Here is a 27,685-nt window from a genome sequence, read left to right on the forward strand (position 1 = left end):
CCAGATCTAGGTCTCTGGTGATGGAAGGCAGCAACTGTGCCACCCTCAAATTATTGTACCATCCAAGACAGAAAAACAGATCAAAATTATTAACAGTGAAAACTATTTTCAAATCTCCGTTAAAAAGCAACTCTGGGAGAGCATTTTGTTAAAATGTAATGATAAAGCTGATTTGTAAGTGAAATGTTTTACTGCATTGCGTTCTGAATCAGTTAAATAATATTAACGGTAAAATTATATTTGTAGGTTTATTCTCTTCCCTCTCCCTGGAGACCTGGCAGTACAATTCTCCCCTCTCCGCAGGAAGCATCTTGACAATGGTGCCACTTAGGAGGTGGTTGAATTGGAAATCCCACAGATTTATTTCCTTGCGATGCCGGATGCTAATTGAGAGGTATCCAATGTGCAAAATTAGTCACGTCGAAAATATATGGCACAATCAGATATTTGACGTTCGTGTGTAAATGTGAGACATAAAGAATTGAAATGTAAAGGTAAAATGACAAAGACCAAATCATTTGCTTTGTTTCTGCATCACGACTACATTTACTCACGTGCAAGTATTATTTAAATTGAAATTTGGCAACCACTGATTTTCTTTTTTTCAACAAAATAAATGTTTATTATATAAATGGATCACCATATCCATCTAATATAGTGTGAACAGTAGTTCAAATAACTGCAGAGCAATTACAGATCTGATCTATTTCAAATTCTGAGCATGTAAAGGTTTCAGGTATTACATTAACTTGCAAAGGATTTTAAACCACCATAGCTGAATTGTTTGATTTTTACCCCAGGGTTATGTATTTCCATACTACACTGAATAAAAACTTAAATAATTTGACGTTTGTGAGCATGGCAACCCCAAACGGCATTGAATCATTGTCCAAAAAGACCTCTGAATTGGCATATTCTCCAATTATAAATTTGAATCAGCACAAAATGCTTTTGGTCAAACATATGTCATTCTCTCTGTGATCTGTATAACTGTTTCCAAGTTAGTTAATTTGTTTAAGCAGATTGTATGTCAGTGCACCAAGAGTTGTTAACAGTCATAATCTTGATCTTTGAAATATTTTCATGGAATATGTTCTCCACTGTTGTGCCAAGTCCATGCAGTTGGTTGCATCAAATTGAGATAAATCTCCATTTAATCAATACATATCTTCTCACTGTTCCGGATGTCAAGTCCCTACTTTTCCAAGTGTTTATTTCCCAAGTTGAAGGCAGTGCAACCAATTTTAATAGTAGAAATTAATTTGTAGTGCGTTGGGTGCATAAAATAGGCAACCAAGGATGACTTTTTACCCTCTGATCTGGCATTAAACTGGACAATGGCGAAAATACTTAGTAACATGAATCTACGAGGAGAGAAACAAAGGTAATGTTTAAATTCAATCATTCCTCATCAGTATTAATAAAAATTCTGATTAAAGATCATCAGCATGAAATCCTTCTGTTTATTTTTTTCTGGTACTAAGGATTGCCTGCAATTTTGATTTTGTTTCTTTCTGTGTTTTAGTAGGGAAGTGAAATTAGATTGAGAGCGCATATGCAATCGACAATGGGCAAATCTGTTGTGCTCATTATTGTTTTTTTTACTGGGCTTTCTTTACTAGTGGCAACAACGGTAGTTTTTCTTAAGGAAATCTCAATCTAATAATTATTTATGGCTCATGATTCATTTATTTCTTGAATTAATCATAATTAATGTTTTAAATTTATTATTTTCATCAAAGTAAATAGACAAATGTGTATAGGCTAAATTCATCTGCAATACATCAAGTTAAAAACGTAACAAAACCAAAATTTAAAAGGGTTATTAGTTTGTAAGTCATATTTGTGGAAGCTACAGAGGAATATAGTTTTTTAGAAACTATGGGAGACTTTTTAGATAAATCTTTCAGAAAGTGCAATGGCATTATTTGATATTGATACTGTGCTCAATAAATTAAACATGCTCTAAAAATGTTTTAAAATAAAACATAGAACACCTTTTCAATGATCCCATGGACATAAAACTCACTTCCCCAATTTTAAAGATTGATCATACTGCTTTTGGGACAGGTTGTTTGTTATATTAGACACAAGGAACTGAAAATGCGGGTTTACCAGAACTGACACAAAGTGTTGCAGTAACTCAGCAGGTCAGACTGCATCTCTGGAGAACATGAATAGGCGATGTTTCGGGTCAGGACTCTTCTTCCAGATAGTATTGTTAACTTACATAATGAATTTCATGTCTTGTCATTAAAAAATACTTGCTATAATTGCCATTTACTTCAACTGCAAATTTTAACCAGCACTGTCAAAGGGCTTAAAAACATAATGAAAATAAGCTACCCATTCAACTGCTTTGTACTGTGACTCACCCTGGTGAATGTAGTGCTTATGTAGTATTGCAGGTAAATGCCCATCACGTAACTGATGAGTAAATTCTGCGGTTTGGAATAATGGCTTTCATGTAACATTTTGGAGCTTTTGCTTTGATGGCCTGGATGAAAACATATTTTTACTCATAGTGCTGCCAGGTGAGATTTGGCTTGCAAAATAGTTAGGTCGCAGAAATTCAGAAGTCTTTCAGTGCATTATTTATTGCTGGGTAGAGAGTGTGGTGTCAGTTGTACATGTGTTATCAGTTTTGAGACAGTAGGAAACTATCAGATTCATTCGATAGCTGTCTGTGTCTATTTTAGTCAGTGTATGAGGCTGTGGCTTGGCCAAAACAGGCGCATATCTACCATTTGTATCACATCAATTCAAATTGCTGACTTTGACTGGCAGAATGGCAAACCAAATCCTGACAGACAGTGATGTGGGTGGGGTCAAAAGGGCAGCCTTTGTTTTACTCTCGTATCCTCTGGAGAGATAGTCAGTGACAGTGAATGACACATTGCAATCTCCCTCTCTCCAGATAGTCAGAAGAACTAGAAGATCAAGTGCCTGGTGTGTATGCTACAAGCCATAACAACGAGTTAGATTAAGAAAGTGAATTATTAACTGAGCTTTGCCCTGAATTATAATTCCTAATTTATCGTGTTAGTTTTACAAACAACAAACAATAGAGCATCCATTCTCATTAGAAAATGTCCTTTCAGTTATTCTTGTACTGCTTTGTAAAGGAAAACTTTACTGTTTATCTAACATGCTCTAACTCACCTTCCACATGAGAAAAAAAGGAGACAAATGCAAGCTACAGCATCCACTGTGAACAGCAACATGATGGAGTACATTATTTAACATCTCTGATCACAGGTTTCCATTCCAGCTTGACTGACATATGATGCAGGAACATATTGAGTATTTGGTGCAGCGGCTGCAGCCTAAACTTTTCGGCTTGCAAATCATAGCTATTTTTGTAGGTTTAAGATTACAAATATACAGTCAAAATCCCAGATTTACAGCATGTCTTAAGTAGTTCATAGTTAAGAGATTTTGTACTCGACCTGAAATGTCACCCATTCCTTCTCTCCAGAGATGCTGCCCTTCCCGGTGAGTTACTACAGCTTTTTGTGTCTTAAGATAGTTCTGCCACTGAAGCTCTAAGTTTTCCACATGGAACCGCAGTCTCCATCTGCGGTAGGGAGGATTTTCGTAAAGCTCTTACGCATTTAGTGCTTAACTGAGCTGATCAACATGCTGGTCAAAAGAAGTTTCTGAAGTCTTATGTCAGCATATAAAGAGTTTCAAGCAGCACAAATTAGCTGTCTACCGACAACACACAAGACTTGTGAGCTGTTGGATTTCCCCTGGAGACTATTGGAATGTAACCAAAGTTTAGTCTAGTTTTTAATGTGGAGGAAGGAACTGCAGATGCTGGTTTTAATCGAAGATAGACACAAAATGTTGAAGTAACTCAGCGGGACAGTCAGCATCTCTGGAGAGAAGGAATGTGTGACGTTATGGTTGAGATCCTTTTTCAGACTCTTCTTCAGACCCACTCCGCCGACATCAGTCTGAACAAAGGGTCTCGACCCGAAACGTCACCATTCCTATTCGCCAGAGATGCTGCATGTCCCGCTGAGTTACTCCAGCATTTTGTGGCTATCTTCAGTTTAGTTTTTAGTTTAGTTTACTGTCATGTGTACCAAGGTGTACATGTGTACAGAGTTTAGATTCGTTTTCACTCAACCATAGATAGGTAAACCCCCTCCCCTCCCCACCTCCAACCGATGTTAGGGTTCTGTCCGATTCACCTCTACCATAATGCGGACATTGGACTTTGTTTTTGGAACTGTTGCCCTACAATGCTGAGAATTATATTCTACACTCTGTAATTTCTGCTTTACTCTAGCTATTGTACTTGAGCTTGGCTTCATTGTATTTATGTAGAGTATTATCTGATCTAACTGGATAGCGTGGAAAGCAAAGCTTTTCATTGTGCTTCAGTATACGTGACAATAATAAACATAACTAAACCTATTCACTACTGGATTCACTACTGGACTCACTACTGGACTCACTACTACTGGACTCACTACTGGACTCACTACTGAATTCACTCTGGACTCACTACTGGACTCACTACTGGATTCACTACTGGACTCACTACTGGACTCACTACTTGATTCACTACTGGACTCACTACTGGACTCACTACTGGACTCACTACTGGACTCACTACTGGATTCACTACTGGACTCACTACTGGACTCACTACTGGACTCACTACTGGACTCACTACTGGACTCACTACTGGACTCACTACTGGACTCACTACTGGACTCACTACTGGACTCACTACTGGACTGGACTCACTACTGGATTCACTACTGGACTCACTACTGGACTCACTACTGGACTCACTACTGGACTCACTACTGGACTGGACTCACTACTGGACTCACTACTGGACTCACTACTGGATTCACTACTGGACTCACTACTGGATTCACTACTGGATTCACTACTGGATTCACTACTGGATAGGAAAGAGGTATCAGTGGGGGCTATTTGCAATTAAATAGTTCTCCTTGGGTCAAACCATCACAACCTAGTTCCATAGTTTGGAGAGCAAAATATAACTTGTAACTTCTCTCTCATATAAAGAAATAGCCATGTGCTGGCCTGAACCTCAAACCACTTATGCCTAATCCACTTAGATAAGAATAAGTAATTGCTTTTCCTTGCAATAAGTATTTGTTTTTTTTTATCAGGCCATGAGATATTATTTTCTAATCAAATTTCATTCAGTTTGGATTTCTGAGTGCCATATTTAAAGAAAAGACTATAGGAAAATAGAAGATACGTAAACTATATATTTTCTTGGTCACTTTATAAAAATAGCATGGAATTGACAGGAAACATTAACGGTGCTAGATAGACATCATTAGTTTCAAAAGACAATTGACAGATATATTTATGTATATTTTATAATGAGGCATTTTATAATGAAACATAATTAAGTATATTTTATAAAGCAATGAGATAAAATAAGGATCATTTGATTGTCAAAAGGATCATGTTTTTTAAATTAAATCAATCATTTGCTTTTATTTGTATGTTATGTTTTCTGTGAATATTTTTGCTGTTCATTAACTTTTTAAAATGTGTGTTTTATTATGGATTGCCTCCAGAGACTTTTATTTACTCCTTGTTCTTTTTTAAGAAGCCTGCATCAAATAATGATAGCTGTGTGTCTGTCCCATGTTCACCATTATGGTGCCTGCCATCATCAGGCTGGGGACCATCCCCAGAAACCGCCACTGCACATGTTACAAGCCCAGCCCCAACTCCAAGTTTATGCAAGAGAAAAGTCTCTACCCTATCTTAGAATAGAGAAAGTAGAACAATCCAGCACAAGAACAAGCTGTTCAGCCCACAATGTCTGTATAAACACGATGTCAAGATAAAATCTTACCTCCCTTCACATAATAAATATTCCTCCATTCCCTGCATATCCAGGTGCCTATTCAAAAATCTCAAATGCCAATATTGTTTCTGCTTCCACCACCACCCCAGGCAGCATTCCCTGCATATCCAGGCATTCACCACAAAAAAAAACGTACCCTACACTTTCTCCCAATTTTGTTAGCCTTTGCTGTCTCCTCCCCTTCCTTAGCCCACGAGCTGTCTCCTCCCATCCCCCAGCCCTCGGGCTCCTCCTCCTCCTTTTTTCCTTCCTTCTTCCCGCCATCCCCTATCAGTCTGAAGAAGGGTTTCGGCCCGAAACGTTACCTATTTCCTTCGCTCCATAGATGCTGCTGCACCCGCTGAGTTTCTCCAGCATTTTTGTGTACCCTACACATAAACTTTGCCCCTCTCACATTAAAGCTATGTATTTGATATTTCCATCCTGGTAAAAAAGTTCTGACTGTCTATCCTATCTGTGCCTCTCATAATATTATATCCTTCCATCAGGTCTCCTCTCAGGCATCCCAGAGAAAACATTTCAAGTTTGTACCACCTCTCCCTGTCGCTAATACCCTCCAATCCTGGCATAATCATGGTAAACCTCCTCTGCACACATTCCAAAGCATCCACATCCTTTCCTGTATTGGGGCGACCAGAACTACATTCAATACTCCAAATGCAGCCTAACCAAAGTCCCATTAAGTGCCATCATGGCCTCCTGACACTTCTACTCAATGCCCTGACCAATGAAGGCAAGCATACCATGTGCCTTCTTTATCACTTTATCTAATTTCAGGGAGTTATGGACTTGGATACCAAGATTCGTCGCTACATCAATGCTGTTAAGGATCTTGCCATTAATTGGATATTTTCCCCTTACATTCGACCTCCCAAATACACTAGATGTCCTTGAAGCTGAGTGTGTGGAGCTCCAACAATTAGCTCAGTATCACCAAGGCAACATTACATTATTTGCAGAGGTATTATGTCCAATTGCAGGTGCTTGATTCAGTGTTGTTACTCTTAAGGTTTGAGCCAAGGTCACTTTCTTGTCGTTATTATGTCTTTCCAGGAAGAGAATGTACACAGAAAAAGAAAGATTTGCACTTAAATAGCACGCTCACAATCTTGATGTATCCCAATGAACCCTCTAGTTAACTAAATACTTTTAAGACGCAATGATCAAGAAAGCGCTCGCTCCAGCGTGTTTACCTCCTTAGGTGTCGGAGAAGAACCATCATATTCACGAGGATTCTCTTGAACGTCTACAGATGCACAAGAGAAAGGATGCATCTCAGCTTGATATGGTGACTGGTCTGCTCTTGATTGCAGACAGTCCATTTACATGGTGCTTTGCATCAGGAAGGCTGGAAGGATCATCAACCTGTTGCCTTGGCGGTTCTTTTTATCTCTTCGAAGACACAGGAGCTTGAAAGCTCAGACATCTGGATTTAAGACCAGCTTCTTAATTACCTCTTTCACTCAACCTTCCTGGAAGTGCTGCCAAGTATTCTTACTATTAATTCTACCTCATTTGGCTATTCCGTTATTGTACTTTAATTTGTTTTTGCACTACTTGGATCGGCTCTAAAATCTTGCACCATTCTGCTGTTTTGCACTAATTGCTTTGTTGATTATTAGAAACATAGAAAATAGGTGCAGGAGGAGGCAATTCGGCCCTTCAAGCCAGCACCGCCATTCATTGTGACCATGGCTGATTACCCCCTATCAATAACCCGTGCCTGCCTTCTCCCCATATCCCTTGACTCCACTAGCCCCTAGAGCTCTCTTAAATCCATCCAGTGACTTGGCCTCCACTGCCCTCTGTGGCAGGGAATTCCATAAATTCACAACTCTCTGGGTGAAAATGTTTTTTCTCACCTCAGTCTTAAATGACCTCCCCTTTATTGATTGGTGTATTTATCATTACTGTATGAATACAGTTTAATCCAAGAGCTTCATGGGATTTCATTGCCCCCTAATGCATATGTTTTTTTGTTTTATGTAGTTTTAGAGATACAGCGCGGAAACAGGCCTTTCGGCCCACCGAGTTCATACCGACCATCAATCCCTGCACATTAACTTATACCTGGTATACAACCCCAAGCCAATTTAACTTACAAACCTGTATATGTTTGGAGAGTGGGAGGAAACCATAGATTTCTGGCGCTACAAGTGCTGTAACGCAGTAACTCTACCGCTGCACCATACTGCTGCCCAGATGTGATCATAAACTAATCTGAATTTGAATCTCTGTAATCTCAAATGTAGCAACCACAACTCTTAAAGTGCCCACAGCCAGCTCCCAATTAACCAATGTGTTTGAGAAATGGACACAAGGGTAATTCTCCACTTGTCTTTGAATAATGCTACAATATATTTTATGTTCAGCTGCATTCTAGATATTTAGAAACATAGAAATTAGGTGCAGGAGTAGGCCATTCGGCCCTTCGAGCCTGCACCGCCATTCAATATGATCATGGCTGATCATCCAACTCAGTATCCCGTACCTGCCTTCTCTCCATACCCCCTGATCCCTTTAGCCACAAGGGCCACATCTAACTCCCTCTTAAATATAGCCAATGAACTGGCCTCAACTACCCTCTGTGGCAGAGAGTTCCAGAGATTCACCACTCTCTGTGTGAAAAAAAATTCTTCTCATCTCGGTTTTAAAGGATTTCCCCCTTATCCTTAAGCTGTGACCCCTTGTCCTGGACTTCCCCAACATCGGGAACAATCTTCCTGCATCTAGCCTGTCCAACCCCTTAAGAATTTTGTAAGTTTCTATAAGATAAGATCCCCTCTCAATCTTCTAAATTCTAGAGAGTATAAACCAAGTCTATCCAGTCTTTCTTCATAAGACAGTCCTGACATCCCAGGAATCAGTCTGGTGAACCGTCTCTGCACTCCCTCTATGGCAGTAATGTCCTTCCTCAGATTTGGAGACCAAAACTGTACGCAATACTCCAGGTGTGGTCTCACCAAGACCCCGTACAACTGCAGTAGAATCTCCCTGCTCCTATACTCAAATCCTTTTGCAATGAAAGCTAACATACCATTCGCTTTCTTTACTGCCTGCTGCACCTGCATGCCTACCTTCAATGACTGGTGTACCATGACACCCAGGTCTCGCTGCATCTCCCCCTTTCCCAATCGGCCACCATTTAGATAATAGTCTGCTTTCCCGTTTTTGCCACCAAAATGGATAACCTCACATTTATCCACATTATACTGCATCTGCCAAACATTTGCCCACTCACCCAGCCTATCTAAGTCACCTTGCAGTCTCCTAGCATCCTCCTCACAGCTAACACTGCCCCCCAGCTTAGTGTCATCCGCAAACTTGGAGATATTGCCTTCAATTCCCTCATCCAGATCATTAATATATATTGTAAATAGCTGGGGTCCCAGTACTGAGCCTTAAGCCTTCATTTGAAAAGACGATAAATCCCAAGTATACCGTTCCTTCAATGGTGAATTGGTCTGCCAGCTTTAGTTTTGTGCTTAAATCTCCAAGGCTTATGCAAACTTGAATGCATAACCCTGTGATTTATAATGCTGCTAACTAATCTAATCCTGACATGAAAGGAGTTAAATAAGTAATGACCTTTATTCTTAATGTTATTCTCCAATAGGAAGGATGTTATCTAAGATAGATACTGGACATAGGAGAGAGGGACAATGCAGGCAAGATTGTAATGGTCAAGAATCATACACGTTGTACAATATTCACTTCCATCATGTTAACAGTCACCCTTGCACAGTACCTGCACTTTCCATCATGCATCTCCTTCCCCAATTCCCTTTTAGGCTTGACTTCCCTATCATCACAGGCCCCACCCCCTGATTCCCTGAGCAACCACATTTTGTAAATTCCACTGGAGGAATCAATCTGCATTTACTTTCCCCCAACTCAGGCATTGATGGCAAGTGTTCCTTGGTTTCTCCTCTGATGCATGTTGACAGATTGGCACACCTGATATGCTGTGGTTTGGATGCTGTTGAAATTTGCAGCAGCCCATGAGTGAACCGCTCAGTGCAAGGCTGTACTGTGACCTTAGAAACCACTGCTTAGTTTCCATCACAATTTCTTGGCCATCATCTGTGTTCAGCTTCTGCTTCTAGGGTTGTAAATTGCAACCCTAACATGTCCATCTCATATAGATCGCATATTTCAACTCTGTTCTGTAAAGATATAATAAGCAGCAATACTATTCTCCTGTATTATTGCAAATCTCTCCGGTGTCTACAATAGATCCCAAATTTAATCCAAACAATAAAGCAAAGAACCACGTTTCAGCACTTCAAAAGACCACAAAATTAGTTCCTGTGGTTATTGTGTAGGAAGGAACTGCAGATGCTGATTTAAACCGAAGATAGACACAAAATGCTGGAATAACTCAGCAGCACAGGCAGCAGCTCTGGGGAGAAGGAATGGGTGATCTTTCAGTTCGAGACCCTTCTTAAGACGACTGTTGCAAGCGAATTTCATTAAATAATTATTTTATTTAATGCCAGAGAAAACTTGCCATAAATTTGAATTTTATTTAAATTCTTAATTATTATTACTGAATTATAATTAATCTTGGAATAGAAGCAAAAACTAAGGCAGTCAATAAATATGAACGTTTCACTTGACTTCTATATTTCTTTATGATATGTATAACCTATTATTATATTCACATTATGTTGGTCAAATGATTTCTAAATAATTAACAGAATATAAATGTGGAATTCATGTAGATTACCAAATTAAAATCAGCACAGATTTGCAATTTGCAACAGATGCTTAGGATATTTTTACCTTAACAGTGCCATCACTTAATGTCAATCTAGGTGATATTATAAGCTAAGAAGACATATATTTTATTAGTATAGTCTTTTCAGAGAGAATTATTGTTCTATGTCTGTTCCATCATTAAACATGACAGCCAAACTGATTTTTTTTTTAATCTGTAGAATTTATTTCAATTGTTTCCCAAATTTATCTTTATTATTTAATTATGGCCAATTGGTAAATACATTTTTTTGCTTTTTAAATGTGTTATCATTAGCAAGGCGTTGTATCTTTTGACAAATGCATTGATCTTTACAGTTTTTCTTTGATAAATGTGCTAATGAAATGCTTTATCCCAAATGAATCCAAATTAACTAATATTTTACCTTAATATCTCAAGAACCCTATACTTTACTTCGGCAAGTACTGTTTCAAAAAGAAGTATGTGGAAAAGATGCTATTAATTGTTTTCTATTGGTTCATTTTGAAGAATCACAGACAAGGCATATTTAGAAAAGCAGATGTTGAGTAAAGCAAACCTATACAACAGCAACATCTAGTGGATAAAGAATGATATGGAGGAAAAGAATGGCTTTTATTTGGGGATATTTGAATGTATCTTAGTTTAGTTCGGAGATTAATTTACAGAAACAGTATGGAAACAGGTCCGTCGGTTCTCCGATCCACGCCGACCACCCATTCATGCCAGTTCTCTATTATCCCTCTTTCCCACCTTACACATTAGGGAAAATTTCAGGAGGCCAATTAACCTACAAACCTGCACATCATGATACAAGAGGAAACCGGAGCATGTGCAAACTCCACGCAGACAGCACCCAAGTTCAGGATCGAGCTGTGTGAGGCACAAATCTATCCGCTGCGCCAAGGTACTGCTCCGAAAAGCATTTTAAAAATTATATCCTGTTCAAATATTGAATGGATTCACACATGCCATTAAGATGTTCCATAAAATGTGCAACTTTTCAATTACAAAGGTTTAGGAAGCATGAAAGGAATGTGAAATTATGCAGCGATAGTCTATATTAATAAAATTCTGATCTTGACCACTTCCTGTTGTTCTGTATATTGATTTTAGAAAAAACGCTGCCACTTACGCCTGTGAATTTTGGCCATCTTACCCAGAGTCCCCCTCCGCCACACAGGATAAGAAGATTTTTCTCATTGATTAAAAATAAAAGAGTTATTAGTTTAAAAAATGTTGAGATACTACATGGCCACGGGACAAGGCCATCGCCATGGGGCTTTGACTTTGACTCTGACATCGGGGGGGTGGGGGGGGGGGGGAGAGTGCAGTGGAGAGATAAGCTTATTTGGCCTTCCATCACAGCAATGTGATGGATGTTTATGTAAATTATGTTGTGTCTTGGGTCTATGTGTTTGTAATGTATGGCTGCAGAAACGGCATTTCGTTTGGACCTCAAGGGGTCCAAATGACAATTAAATGTATCTTGTATCTTGTATCTTGAGATTCTCTCTCCTGAAGGCCACGCCATGAAGGCAACGCCCTTTCTGGTGGGATGGGGGAGGGACTATAAAATCCGGAAGTGTGGGCATGGCTCAGTCTCTGCAAGATGGAGGAGGGAGAGGTCACGACTCACTGTCTTTAGTGGCCTTGCACCCTGCTTGAAATGGTATGAAACTGCACTTGAATTTGGTGGCCTTGCACCCTGCTTGAAGTGGTAAGAAACTGCCATTGAATTTGATGGCCTTGCACCCTGCTTGAAATGGAATTTCAAGGAATAGCCATGAGTCAACTGCCAGCCCACCAGCCGTGAGTGAGTGAGCTGCCAGCACAACAGGCTCGAGTGACTGAGCCACCAGCCAAAGAATCCATTTGGCCCACAATGTCCATACTAGCCCTCTGGAAACCAGTCCCTTCAGCCCACAACACCCATACTAGCGCTCCAGAAACCCCCCCACACTGGCCACCAATATTGGAATTGGTGAAGAGGTGGAATATTGTGTTGGGGGACCAGCCTGCCAATGTGATACTGGGACCCAATGGGTCCCACAGTCTAGTATAAAAATAAAAACAAAACTGACCCAATTGCAATAAATTGTTTTGTAGACAATCTTATCAGCTTATAAGCATAATATTCACGTACAATTCACGTCTAACAGTGATTCTCGTTAAATAAACAGGACAAATTATTATCCTTTCTTTGACCTAGGTTGTTACTTCCCACAAACATTTTGTAAATAATGCAGACTGAGTCATGACTGATATTTTGAGATTGAACTAACTGAGTTATTGCATTGTGTACTTCTCATGCCTCTTGATTCTATGGACAACACTAGGGGGGAATCGGTGGACACGATGGCTGGTCTCCCAGGACGAGGCTATCCCATTGCACTCTGGGTGCACTGACGTCTGCGATGTCCCCATATGTGGGATGCTCAACTGCAACATTTGTAGTCGTGAGTGAATGCTTTCGTCCTAAATGGGTGGCACAGTGACGCAGAGATAGAGTTGCTGCCATAGCACTTGCTGCGCCAGAGACCTGGGATCAATCCCGACTACGGGTGCTGTCTGTACAGAGTTTGTACATTTTCCCACATGGGTTTTATCCGACATCTTCAGTTTCCTCCCATACTCCAAAGACGTACAGGTGTGTAGGTTAATTGACTTATTATAAGTGTATATTGTCCCTAGTGTGTGTATGATAGTGTTAATGTGCAGGGATCGCTGGTCAGTGTGGACTCGGCGAGCCGAAGGGCCTGTTTTCATGATGTATTACTGAACTAAATTAAACTAAAACTAAACACACTATTTTCAAAGATTTTCTGCAGTGTTTGACAAGCTATGTACTTGAAAAATGTGACATTGTTATTAAAATACTGTTATTAATAAACTGGGGATATCTAATTACGTTTAAATAATTGTCTTCAAACGAATGAAGTGGGTGGTATTTTGAGAATTGTAGGTGATAAAACCCCTCCTCCTTAAATCTAAAAATAGTGGATACGAAATACGCTTCCATCTTTTGTTTTGCAGATCAAACACCCAGATCTTTATTAGTATTTTGTCAAGAGAATTTATTGTCATGCGTCCCAGATAGGACAATGAAATTCTTGCTTGCTTACTGCAGCACAACAGAATATTGTAAGCATAAATACAGAACAGGTCAGTGTGTCCATAAACCATAGAAAATATATATACACGCATAAATAAACAGATAAAGTGCAATAGGCTGTTATAGTTCAGAGTTTGTTTGAAGTTGTGTTTAATAGTCTAATGGCTGTTCCTGAACCTGGATGTTGCAGATTTCAGGCTTCTGTACCTTCTACCTGATGGCAGCGGAGAAATCAATGTGTGGCCAGGATGGTGTGGGTCCTTGATGATGTTGGAAGCCTTTTTGAGGCAGCGACTGCGATACATCCCCTCGATGGTAGGGAGGTCAGAGCCGATGATGGACTGGGCAGTATTAAAACTTTTTGCAGTCTTTTCCACTCCTGGACGCTCACGTTGCCGAACCAAGCCACGGTGCAACTGGTCAGCATGCTCTCTACTGTGCACCTGTATAAGTTCAAGAGAGTCCTCCTTGACATACTGACTCTCCGTAATCTTCTCACGAAGTAGAGGCACTGATGTGCTTTCTTAACATTTGCGTCAGTATGCTGTGCGCAGGAGAGATCTTCGGAAATATGCAGGCCCAGGAATGGTGAAGTTCTTGACCCTTTCCACCATCGACCTGTTGATATATACGGGACTGTGGGTTCCCATCCTACCCCTTCCAAAGCCAGGTTTTTGTGCAGGAGAGCCAGGTTATTGCGCTGGCACCATTTGGTCAATCGGTCGATCTCACCATTTAACCTTCTATGAGAAGGAACATGTTAGAAGTCTCCTGCTTTTTTATGCATGGGAACCAAACATGTGCCCACATGGAAGATACAAGGAACTGCAGATGCAGGAATCTTGACCAAAAAAAGTAACTTTAGTGTGTCAGGCAGCATCTCTGCAGGACATGGATATGCAACATTTTAGGGTGCGGCTGAAAAAGGGTCCCGATTTGAAACTTTGCATCTCCGTGTTCTCTAGCGATGCTGCCTGATCTATTACAGCACTTTGTGATTACTATCTGCTCAGACAGAGAGGATTAAGAGCATAAATAAAATAGGAGCAGGGATAGGCCAATAGGCCTCTCAGGCAGGTTCCACCATTCAACATGTTACTTGTTCTGAGCCTCAACATTAATTTCCAGCTCTCTCCCCATAATCCTTGATTCCCTTGTTGTTCAAATACCTGTCAATCTTTTATAATTAATATATTCAATGATTCCACCTTCACAGTTCCTTTGTTTGAGAATTCCAATGAATATGTTTACATATTCGCATATTCTGTTGTGATGCAGCAAGTAAGAGTGTCATTGTCCCATCTGGGACATATTACAATAAAACACTCTTGATTCTTGAATCCAAACTCTCTCAGAGAAGAAATTCTTCTTCATCTCCATCTGAAGTGGATGATCCCTTATTCCGATATTACATAGAAACATAGAAAATAGGTGCAGGAGTAGGCCATTCGGCCATTCGAGCCTGCACCGCCATTCAATATGGACATGACTGATCATCCAACTCAGTATCCTGTACCTGCCTTCTCTCCATACCCCCTGATCCCTTTAGCCACAAGGGCCACATCTAACTCCCTCTTAAATATAGCCAATGAACTGGCCTCAACTACCTTCTGTGGCAGAGAATTCCAGAGATTCATCACTCTCTGTGTGAAAAATGTTTTTCTCATCTCGGTCCTAAAATATTTCCCCCTTATCCTTAAACTGTGACCCCTTGTTCTGGACTTCCCCAACATCGGGAACAATCTTCCTGCATCTAGCCTGTCCAACCCCTTAAGAATTTTGTAAGTTTCTATAAGATCCAACCTCAATCTTCTAAATTCTAGCGAGTACAAGCCGAGTCTATCCAGTGTTTCTTCATATGAAAGTCCTGACATCCCAGGAATCAGTCTGGTGAACCTTCTCTGGACTCCCTCTATGGCAAGAATTTATTTCCTCAGATTAGGAGACCAAAACTGTACGCAATACCCCAGGTGTGGTCTCACCAAGACCCTGTACAACTGCAGTAGAACCTCCCTGCTCCTATACTCAAATCCTTTTGCTATGAAAGCTAACATACCATTCGCTTTCTTCACTGCCTGCTGCACCTGCATGCCTACCTTCAATAACTGGTGTACCATAACACCCAGGTCTCGTTGCATCTCCCCTTTTCCTAATCGGCCACCATTCAGATAATAGTCTACTTTCCTGTTTTTGCCACCAAAGTGGATAGCCTCACATTTATCCACATTATACTGCATCTGCCGTGCATTTGCCCACTCACCCAGCCTATCCAAGTCACCTTGCAGCCTCCTAGCATCCTCCTCACATTTAAAACTGCCCCCCAGCTTCGTGTCATCCGCAAACTTGGAGATGTTAAAATGTTAGTATACATGGCAGTGGTGATTCCATCGCTCCTGTATGCATCAGAAACCTGGACAACATACCGACCCAATCTGAAAACACTTGAAAAATTCGATCATCGACGTCTTCGAAGCAGCTTAAATATCAGCAGAGAAGACAGAAGAACCAATGTCAGTGTACTGAATGAAGAAAAAACATCTAGCATCAAAGCCTTCGTCATCAAGAACCAATTAAGATGGGTCAGTCATGTTGTTCGGATGGAAGACGAGCGTCTACCAAAGCAAACCTTCTACTCCCAGCTTAAAGAAGGCAAACGTGGAAGAGGCGGACAAAAGAAGAGATTCAAAGACGCCTTAAAAGCCAGCATGAAGAAATGTGAAATCGACATCGACAATTGGGAAACCAATGTCAAGGACAGGAAACTATGGCAAACCATCATTCAAGAAGGAACAGCGACCTTCGAAGCGAAGAGATGTGCAGAATTAGAAGAAAAGGGAAGAAAATGGATAGTGAGGCAGCAACGACCCGATCTGCCATCTGGAATTACCTGTCCTGAATGCCGAAGAACTTTCAAAGTATTGTGTTGCAGCTGTCCAAATAACTGAAGCCTTACACCATGATAAAGGTCTAAAGACTTTATTAACGACATAGCATAGGTAACTTCATACTTGCACCTTTTTCTAATAATGCGGGAACCAGGCAGGGAGGGTTACTAAAGTTAGTGGGCGTAATTACAAAAGCATGACTCATAACATGAGTGTCACTGATCTACATCCTCCTTCTTAAAGATTCAACAACAGTACAAACCCATTAACTATGTAAGGCATGCATAGCAATTGATAATAAACTGGAGGAAAGTCAAACATAGACCGGGTACTTCACAACCGCTTACAAACATGACCAGCACGTGTACGATAGTGACCATCTCCGTGTTTTCTCCTCAGGGACAGAGCAGGTGGCTGCACAGGTGAAGGAGACTGAACCAGCATTCCTGGACATGAAGCAGGAGAATGTGGCACAGGCGAAGTCGTCATTGGCAGAGGAGCAGTTGCAGACGCGGGTTGTTGTGCTGGTAGAGGTGGAAGAGTGCCGCTAGACACAGACGGAATTGCACTAGTACAGTCTGGATAATACGGAGGAGGAACTGGCTTGTTCACAGGCAGGATATGTTGTCTGTTACGCCTGTAGATGCCGTCAACGGCAGTGACAATATACGAGCGTGGCTCAGAAGCAATTCCAAAGATCACACCAATACGGTCATGGCCTTTGTCAGTCTGTAAACAGACCACCTGCCCCTTGCTCAATGGTGGCAGTGGCCTACTTGTTTTGTCAAACCATTGTTTTTGTATGTCACGCTTCTGTTGTAACCTGGATTGAACCTCCTCAGGTGGAATCACCTGTGGGATCAATGCCTGATCCGCCACAGACCGTAGCTCGGGTTTGCCTCGACAATAAACGTTGAGCTGGTTAACCCAAAATGGGGTCACTGGAGCTATTGTGTAAGTTGAGCAGATCCAGGAATACATTGGATTTAGCTCTGTATGAGCAGTTTGGCACTTTTGACAGCTCGTTCAGCCAGCTCATTAGACTGTGGATATTCAGGGCTGCTGGAAATGTGGCGAAAATTCCAGCTTCTAGCAAACTCCCTGAAGTGTTGGTGAATTGACTGCCGTTGTCAGTTAGCAGTGTGCCCGGAGATCAGTGGACTGAAAAATGGCGAGATAACGTTGATATCACTCCGCTGGAAGTGGGGCTGCTAAGAAAATCAGTCAAACCATCCTGAATACGAATCGATGAGTACCAGGTACTGCTTGCCATGCCAATCAAATATGTCAGCTGCCACTGTAGACCACGGGAGTGCAGGTACCGGATGTGAAAGAAGTGGTTGCTTTTGTGGGTGAGGTGCCAAGCTGTTGCACACTGCACAGGCTGCCACATTCACGGCGATGTAGTCGGCCATGCCAGGCCAGTCTTGCCCATAGGACAATAGCATCAGCGCCGGGGTGCTCTACATGGACAGCGTTAAAATACTGGTTGTGCAGCGAAGCGGGAACCACAGCATTGTGTCCTTTTAAAACAATGCCATCCTGCAGCACTAGCTCATCATGGACGGCAAAGAAAGGCCGGACTGGCAGCGGAACGTTGTAGTGTTTGACTGGCCAGCCATGCTTAATGACAGAGATAAGCGATCGTAGGGTACCGTCAGCAGCTATGTGGGCAACTAAATCCTCCATACAGGATGAGGGGCGAAAAGACACGCCCCTCGTCCTGTATAGGGAGGATTCTCACAGGTCTTCCGGGGTGCGCGAGAGAGAGTGTCAGCCAGGTGCATATCCATCCCACGTTTGTGGATCAGAACAATGTTATATATTTGAAGTTGCAGCAACATCCACTGTAGGCACGCTGGAGAGGCATGGATCGGTTTGTTGAAAATGCTGCTCAGAGGTTGGTGGTCAGTTTCAATCTTAACCATGTGACCAAAGATGAAATCGTTGAATTTCTTGTGGGCGAAAACAACCGCCAACAGCTCTTTCTCAATTTGGGCGTATCGTTGTTCTGTGTCAGTTATGTTTCGCAAGGCATAGGCAACAGGCTTATTGCCGTTGCCATCATTTTGAAGACATGCTGCGCCAGTCCGTGTTGTGAGGCATCACAAGTCAGTGTAATCGGTAGTTAGGATGAAAGTAAGCCAGAGTAGGAGCACTAGACATCTGCTGCTTAAGAGTGTCGAACACTTTCTGTTGTTGCTTGTGCCAAGTCCAAGCAGTGTCTTTGTGTATAAGCTGGCGCAATGGGGCTGATATTTCGCTAAAACCCAGAATGAATTTGCTCAAATAGTTAACCATGTCAAGAAATCTCTGCAAACTTTGCACTTCTGTGGGTCCTGGGAGCTCATTGATAGCATTGGTTTTTGCTGGATCGCTGGTTTTTAGGCCATCTTTGGTAAATATATGGCTTATGTATTTTACCTCATTCACTCTGAATTTGCATTTTTGATGGATGGCCTTGGCACGATACAAGACTTTTGTTAGATTGGCATTGTGTTCTTCGACCGTTCTTCCAGCAATGAGGATATCATCCACTATGATGGAGCATGGGTAGCCTGCAAACAATTGCTCTATAGCTTGTTGAAATACTTCACTAGCAGAACTTATTCCAAAGGGCATGCAAAGAAATTTATAATGCCTGAAAGGAGTGTTGAAAGTGGTCAACTTGGAGGAGTTATGTTCCAGCGAAATCTGCCAGAATGAATTCTGTGCATCTGGCACCGTGAATACAGTTGCCGCTGGTCTCCAATGGAGGCATGGGTTTGAATCCTACTTCTGACACCATGTTGTGGTGTGGCTGTCCAAATAACTGAAGCCTTACGCCATGATAAAGGTCCAAAGACTTTATTAACGACATAGCTTCATGCTAGCACGTTTTTCTAATAATGCGGGAACCAAGCAGGGAGGGTTACTGTAAAGCTAGTGGGCGTAACTACAAAAGAATGACTCATAAAATGAGTGACACTGATCTACACAAAGCCAGGATTGGACTCATAAGCCACATGAGAGTCAATAAAAACAGAATGTAGACCATCATCCTCGACTTCAAGGGATAGCCACAACGACGAGTTGAGATCCCAACACTGAATGCTGTGGCATCATGCCAGTTACTGCTGATCCAAAAATTACCCATTTATCCCAACTCCCTACACTTGCCTATATATTACCCTCAGCACTCTTAGTCTTACTTTAATTGCCAGTTTTCTGGGTAAGCGTGTCACATGAAAATCAGTTATGTGACAACCTTTAAAAATACTTGGACAAGTACACGGACAGGAAATGTTTAGAGGGATATGGCCAAACATATGGGACTAGCATAGATAGGCCATCTTTGTTGCATAGGCAAGTTGGGTGTTTCTGTAGTTTATGACTGTATGACTAAGTTAAGATAAAATGATCTAAAATGCTTTGTAGGTCACTGTTTGAGTACTGTGTTCTGGTCACTGCATTACGGGAATGATCCGTTTGCACTGGCAAAGTGATTTATAAGTTTGTTGCCAGGACTCAAAAAATGTGTTGACATGCTGAATCTCTTTAAACATCTAAGAAAGTTGGGGAACGCCTTCTTCATGATTACATCTTTGTGCTGGGCCCAGGCCAGGTCTTCTGAGATGTTAATACCTAGAATTTGAAGCTGGTATGTCTCTCCACTGCTGACCCATCCCTGAAAACTGCCACAAATATTTCTTCAGATGTACTCTAGAAGGTATCCTGACTGGTTGTATCATGGCATAGTATGACAATTCCAATACGATCCAATTCCAATGTAGGTACACAAGAGGCTGTAGAGAGTTGTGGACTCAGCCTGATCCATTACTGGTGCAGTATTCACCATCTTTGATTGCAATTGACTTTGAGATATGCTCTTTTTTGCACAAATTGTTTTTTTTTTAACTCAATGTTTGAAGCAGGGTTGAAATCTGATGTTCATCCCAGTCTGCAATTGCAGTTTGAAGGTGGGCTTCGACCCCAATCATCACCTATTCCTTTTTCTCCAGAGATGCTGCCTGACCCACTGTGTAACTTCAGCATTTTGTATCTATCTTTGGTTTAAACCAGCATCTGCAGTCTGAAGAAGGGTCTTGACCCGAAACGTCACCTATTCCTTCTCTCCAGAGATGCTGCCTGACCCGCTCTAGCATTTTGTGTCTAACTTCGATTTGATCCAGCATCTGCAGTTTCTTCAGACATTCATTGTTTTTATGTTTGCTTCTTAATTTACCTATTGAGTACTGTGTTTGCAAACCTGATATGGCTGCTGCAAGTAAGGATTTCATTGTTCCTTTTCGGTACATGTGATAATAAAACTTGGCTTCAGGTACTAAAGCCGCGCATGTGCAGAAGAATTGGTTGAGCGGCGGCAGTTTCCGATCCTGCATAGGTGGGCAGAGAGGTGAACAGAAGCTTTGGCCGATAGAGCAGCACCGTTTGCGGGCTGGAGGGATAATGGAAGGCGACGGCACCGGTTTGGAAGAGTAAAAACGCACACCTCCAGATTCAGAGTTTCTTCCCAGCTGTTATCAGGCAACTGAGTCACCCTACTGCGGATAGAGAGCCATCCTGAGCTACTATCCATCTCAATGGTGATCGTATCTAGGTCTATCCTTGACTGGAAATTGCTGGCTTTACCTTGCACTAAACGTTATTCCCTTTATCACGTATATGTACACTGTAAATAGGTCAGTTATAATATTGTATTGTCTTTCCACTGACTGGATAGCATGCAACAAAAGCTTTTCACTGCGCCTCGGTACATGTGACAATAAACTAGACAGAAACTAATAAAACAATCTCGACTGAGCCACAGGGAGACGTTGAGCAAGTTGGGATTCTATTCCTTGGAGTACAGGAGGATGAGGGGTGATCTAATAGAGGTGTATAAAATCATGAAAGGAATAAATCTGATAGATGCACAGAATCTCTTGCCCAGAGTGGGGGACAGAGGACCAGAGGACATGGGTTCAAGGTGAAGGGGAAAAAATTAAATAGGAATCTGAGGGGTAACCTTTTCACACAAAGGGTGGTGGGTGTATGGAACAAGCTGCCAGATGAGGTAGTTGAGTCAGGGACCAGCCTAACATTTAAAAAACGGTTAGACAGGCACATGGATAGGACAGATTTGGAGGGATATGGACCAAGCGCAGACAGGTGGGATTAGTGTAGCAGTCACGGTGGCACAGCGGTAGAGTTGCTGCCTTGCAGCAAAATGCAGCGCCAGGGACCCGGGTTCGATCCCGACTACGGGTGCTGTCTGTATGAAGTTTGTACGTTCTCCCCGTGATCTGCGTGGATTTTCTCCGCGAACTTTGGTTTCCTCCCAAACTCGAAAGACATACAGGTTTGGCTTGATAAAAATGTTTAAATTGTCCAAGTTGGCAATTACAAGATTCAGAAGGTCGGTCTGAAGAAGGGTTTCGGCCCGAAACGTTGCCTATTTCCTTTGCTCCATAGATGCTGCTGCACCCGCTGAGTTTCTCCAGCTTTTCTGTGTAACCTTCAGAAGGTTCATTGTTGGCTGGTGTGGGCAGGTTGGCCCTAAGGGCCTGAATACTCTGATTACTCTATAACTCCATGACTCCAACAAAATCTTTCCAGTATCTTTGTTTGGGCCTGAGCCAGGTACTAAAGCCGCGCGTGCGCAGAAGAACCGACCGGGCTGACCACACCACACCCCCCCCACGTCACGTCCGGTTGAGCGGCGCCGGCAGTTTCCGCTCCTGTGCAGGTGGGCGGGGAGGTGAGCGGAGCTACGGCCGTCGGCGCGGCGCCGTGTGAGGACAGACAGACAGGAGGAAGGACTGACAGACAGACAGGACAGACAGACTAACTAACTATGGACGGCACCGGGACGGCGGCAGCAATGGCGGGGGGCAGGCTCCCCCGTACCGCCCCGCACCCGCTCTCCAAGGACGTGCTGGGCTACGACGACGACGACGAGGAGGAGGAGGAGGAAGACGACCTGGAGGTGTATAGTAAGGTGAGTGTGGGGATGGTGGTCGGACCCTGGGGAGGAGGAGATGAGGAGGGGTCGCGGCAGGAATGGGAGCCGCTTCTCCCCCCTCCCCCCAAAACCCAGCTTGGCTTGGAGACCCTGCAGCCGTCAGTTCAAGCCGCTGCACCGCCATAACTTCCCGAGCTGCCAGCAAACTCCTCTGCAGAAAAGGGCACAAAGTGCTGGAGTAACTCAACAGGTCATAGAACTGGAGGTAGACGCGAAAAACTTGAGCAACTCAGCGGGTCAGGAAGCATCTCTGGAGAGAAGGAATGGGTGAGGTTTAGGGTTGGGACCCTTCTTCAGACTGATTGTATGGAGGAAGTTTGAGGGGGAAACGGAGAGAGGAGAGACCGGACAAAGTGTGGTATGCAAAAGGATGGCATACAATACTGGAGTAACTCAGCGGACAGGCAACATCAAAGATCTTATAGCAATTGCCTTCCATTATCTTTGGGCAGCATCTCTGGAGAAAAGGAATGAGTTTTGGGTCGCGACCCATCTTTGTTACCCATTCCTTCTCTCCAGAGATTTAGTTTTTATATATCAAAATAAACTTTATTCATGTAAATAAATATGCACTGTACCGGAGCTGTGCAGAAAATTCAGGAGCGGTTTTTGGAGGCTGTACATTCAATTCGTCGTTGCATGGTGTTTAAACAAATCACCTAATTTTACCACACATCCTTACCACTGTTAACTCTCTTCCCTTATTTGATGTTGCCTATCCTGCGGAGTTACTCCAGTATTTTGTGTCTAACGTGCAAACCAGCATCTTTAGAACCTTCCTACACGTATTAGGTGGGCACAGGTCAGGAATGTTTTCGATATGCTGAATGTTGGAGAAAAGGTCAGAGATAAAAGCAGAAGGTATGAGAGAATGATTTAAAGAGATGCAAATTGTGAAGCCAGCAGAAGGAACATAGGCAGAAAGCGAGGGAAGAAATGGGAGAGAGTCCTTCGAGTTTGAGGTGGTGAGTTAAACTCTGAAAGGCACTGACCTGAAATGTCTGTCCATTCCCTCCAAAGATGCTGCCTGGCCCGCTGAGTTACACCATCAGTTTGTTATGAATTGGGTGCTGTTGCCGACGCTATTGGTTATTATGGCAGTTGCTGTCATTATTTTTGGTGCTCTTCTTCCTGTTACTACTGCTTTGGTTTATATTGTAGTAGATATTAGTTTTATTAGTATCGGTGGTGTTCTCCATTGTTTTAAATCAGCTTAAAACATTTGGATTTGAAATGAAAACATTTGAAATGAAAACAAGATGTTGTCAGTGCTAGTCCAGATGAAGCGTCCTGATGCAAAATGTCAATTGTTCATTTCCCTCCAAAGAAACAGTCTGACTCACTAACTTATGTTATTGGGAATATTTTGAAGGTCGGGTAGATTTCTGTGGATAGAGAGTTTTGGCTGCAGCTCTGCTGTTACAATTGCTTTTCATGTAACTGTTGTTACTTTTATGACTTAATTTCTTCTGATCTTACTGCACATAATCTATATCACAGGTTTTGAGTGCAGTTGGTGAAGGTAAAGATGGGAGTTAGAGAACAATAGTTGTGAATGTTTGAAATGTGAAATTTTAAGAAACATTTCTGCGATTTCAAGCAACATCTGGGGTGAATGAATCAACATTTTACAGCATTCATTACAATATTGGAGAGAATTAACAGCATCAATTATTTCATGGCGATACTGGATGTTGTTATGTGGGCAGTTCATTAGATAGAACTAGCATTTAGTTCTGTCGATGGCACTGGGTTAAATGTCCTAGTAATCTGACAAGTTCTGCCTCTGTTCTTTTTGGTGGTGTTTGTCAGCACTTTACAAGTAGCTACTTGGACATAATCATCTGGTGAGAATTTGTGCCCGCACAGATACAATTGAAAGAACTGATTTGAATCGGACGTTTTGAGAGAGCAGGGAATTGGAGGGACCTGCTGATTTTCTGTATGATCTGTCTGCTACTGTTAGCGCATACAGGTTTGGTTACTTAGTATTATTTGTTTTAAAGAAGTGTTGCAAGATTTTTTTTTAGCTATTTAAAGTCGGGGTGTGGAGAATTGTACTGAATTCTTTTGGTCGGCCTGCCCCAGGTGAAGATTACAGGTTTGGTGACTTAAATGTCTTTAAAAGGAGTGTTACAAGATTTTTTTAGCTATTTAAAGTGAGGGCGTGATCGCCAGGATGTGGAAAATGTTCGACTTGCTTTTGGAAACAAGTTAATTAATTGTGATATAGATTATGAACAGTAAAAATATATTCAACTTGTCATAGGGTCTTAAATAAAAGAAGTAGAATTAGGCCGTTCGGCCCATCACGTCTACTCTGCCATTCAATCATGGCTGATCTGCCTTTCCCACCTAACCCCATTCTCCTGCCTTCTCCCCATAATCCCTGACACCCGTACTAATCAAGAATCTATCTCTGCCTTGAAAATATACACTGACTTGGCCTGCACAGCCTTCTGTGGCAATTCCACAGATTAACCACCCTCTGACCAAAGAAATTCCTCCTCATCTCCTTCCTAAAGAAACATCCTTTAAATCTGAGGCGATGACCTCTAGTCCTAGACTCTCCCACTAGTTAAAACTCTCCCAACCTGTCCGTCCTTCTGCAGAGCCCATGCTTTCTCCACACAACCTGCCCTTCATCTATTTTTGTATCATCCACAAACTTGGCCACAAAGCCTTCAATCCCTTCATCCAAACATTAATATACAACATGAAGTTGCGGCCCCAGCATCGAAACCTGGGGCCAACCTGGTCTCTGGCAGCCAACCAAAAAAAGCCCCCTTTATGCCACTCTTTGCATTCTGCCATCCAGCCAACCTGTTATCCATGCTAGTATCTACCTTTTGATATCATGGGTGTCATCTTCCTTAGCAGCATCACGTGTGGCACTTTATCAAAGACTGGCCTCTGGTCCTGGAATCTCACCAGTGGAAACATCCTCTCCACATCCACTCTGTCCAAGCCTTTCATTATTCGGTAAGTTTCAATAACATCTCCCCCTCATTCTTCTAAACTCCAGCGAGTACAGGCCCAGTGTCGTCAAATGCTCATCTTATGTTAACCCACTCTTTCCTGGGATCATTCTTGTAAACCTCCTCTGGACCATCTGAAGATGATATTAAGTGGGTTGTATAGCGGGAGAGTGTTGTGAAGCCTGTTAGCAGTTGAAAGCAGGTTTAACCTTCCTGATCAGGCACCAACATTGCCCAATAAATGCAGGATTGAAACGTGTGGAGGTTGAGATCAGGACACAGGCAACAATGTTTGATATAGAGCTTGGAATCACATGTCATGCAGTACACAGAACATCCAATAGTGCACATGTCATCTTGGTCAAAGTATCTGAATAAATTATTCATATTTTTGAAGGGAGCTAGAAACTATGAATTGGATAAGAAAATTGTTGCCAAGACAAACTATCCTTTTAGGGAGAGCAGGAGAAAATCTAAAGCAGATACGTTGCAAAAAAGGTTCCTCCTGTTCATTATAATAACAACTCTTGGGCTTAATCCAACTTTAAAGTCCATTAAATCATTACTTGCTCTGAAATTTACAAAGCTGGAATTGATTGTGCAGAGATGTGAAATGTGGCACTCAGCAGTTTCCTACCTTTCTGTTAGCTGAGGTTTGTTATTTATTCAATAGCTGCTCCTACTTGTAACTCCCTGTGAATTATTTACAGATGATGCTTATTTTTTCCAAATCTTATTCACTGTATCTCTTTTAATTTGTGAATTTTAATAATTTTGACCGTAGTTGTCTTTAATTTTTACCTTTATAGAATAACGTATGTAAAAATTGACCGTTCGACAGATTGTGCCAGTGTAGTCTTTTGTGAGTTATTCAACTCGGTTGTTACCCTGATTATCTTTTTTATTTTGGTTTCTTTGGTTTATAATTATGTTGCTAGTTTTGTAAAGTAATAACCAATTTCTATGCAGTGCTAAATAATGTAAGGGTTCACGTTTTTGTAATGCCAATAATTTCTATAGATCTCTTTTTCTTTCTCAGTTCTTTCTCTTATAGAATTGCACCGAAGATAGACACAAAAAGCAGGAGTAACTCTGGAGAGAAGGAATGGGTGATGCTTCGGGTTCAGACCCGAAACATCACCCATTCCCCCTCTCCAGTGATGCTGCGTGTCTCACTGAGTTACTCCAGCCTTTTGTATATCTTTGGTTTAAACCAGCATCAGCAGTCCCTTCCTACACATATAGAATTGTACTGCATAGAAATTGGTTATTCTGTCCATCACACCCACGCTGACAAGTGCATTAATCCCATTTTCTTCTCCTTGTCTAAAATATAGTTTATTTTATTTAACACCTGTGTTCTTTATTGAAAGTTAGTACACTTTACACACCTCATTCTCAAGAACTCATGATGCTACATAATTTTAAGTGTTATCGTTATCATTTTCATTTATCTGCCACATAAGGCAAAGATTTTGGTGGAAATGAACTAATCAATCTTACCAGGTGAAGAATACATACCTGCAGGTATATTGGACAAAAGTAAACAGCTTGCCTCTGAATGCCCAGTGAAAAACATCACTATCTATTTCAATAGACAATAGGTGCAGCAGTAGGCCATTCTGCCCTTCGAGCCAGCACCGCCATTCAATGTGATTATGACTGATCATCCCTAATCAGTACCCCGTTCCTGCCATCTCACCATATCCCCTGACTCCACTATCTTTAATAGCCGTATCTAGCTCTCTTGAAAGTATCCAGAGAACGGGTTTCCACCACCCTCTGAGGCAGAGAATTCTGCAGACTCACAACTCTCTGTGTGAAAAAGTGTTTCCTCATCTCCATTCTAAATGCCTTACCCCTTATTCTTAAACTGGGGCCCCTGGTTCTGGACTCCCCCAACATCGGGAACATGGTTCCTGCCTCTAGCACGTCCAAACACTTAATAATCTCCATATATATGTTTCAATAAGACACCCTCTCATCCTTCTAAACTCCAGAGTATACAAGCCCAGCTGCTCCATTCTCTCAGCATATGACAGTCCCGCCATCCCGGGAATTAACTTTGTAAAGCATTGTAAATAGCTACA

At 41.9% G+C, this 27,685-nt stretch overlaps 1 protein-coding gene across 1 annotated transcript in view; it reads left to right on the forward strand.

Moving 5' to 3' along the window:
• The first annotated feature begins 22,416 nt into the window (after positions 1-22,416).
• snx7 (sorting nexin 7) overlaps positions 22,417-27,685 on the forward strand; it is a 49,242-nt gene continuing 43,973 nt past the window's right edge. Inside the window, exon 1 of the mRNA XM_055641482.1 lies at positions 22,417-22,593. Within this exon, the coding sequence (XP_055497457.1) occupies positions 22,450-22,593 (144 nt within the window). The 5' untranslated portion in view covers positions 22,417-22,449. The remainder of the gene's footprint in view (positions 22,594-27,685) is intronic.

Source organism: Leucoraja erinacea, chromosome 10 (assembly GCF_028641065.1).
Source record: "Leucoraja erinacea ecotype New England chromosome 10, Leri_hhj_1, whole genome shotgun sequence".
Taxonomy (NCBI): domain Eukaryota; kingdom Metazoa; phylum Chordata; class Chondrichthyes; order Rajiformes; family Rajidae; genus Leucoraja; species Leucoraja erinaceus.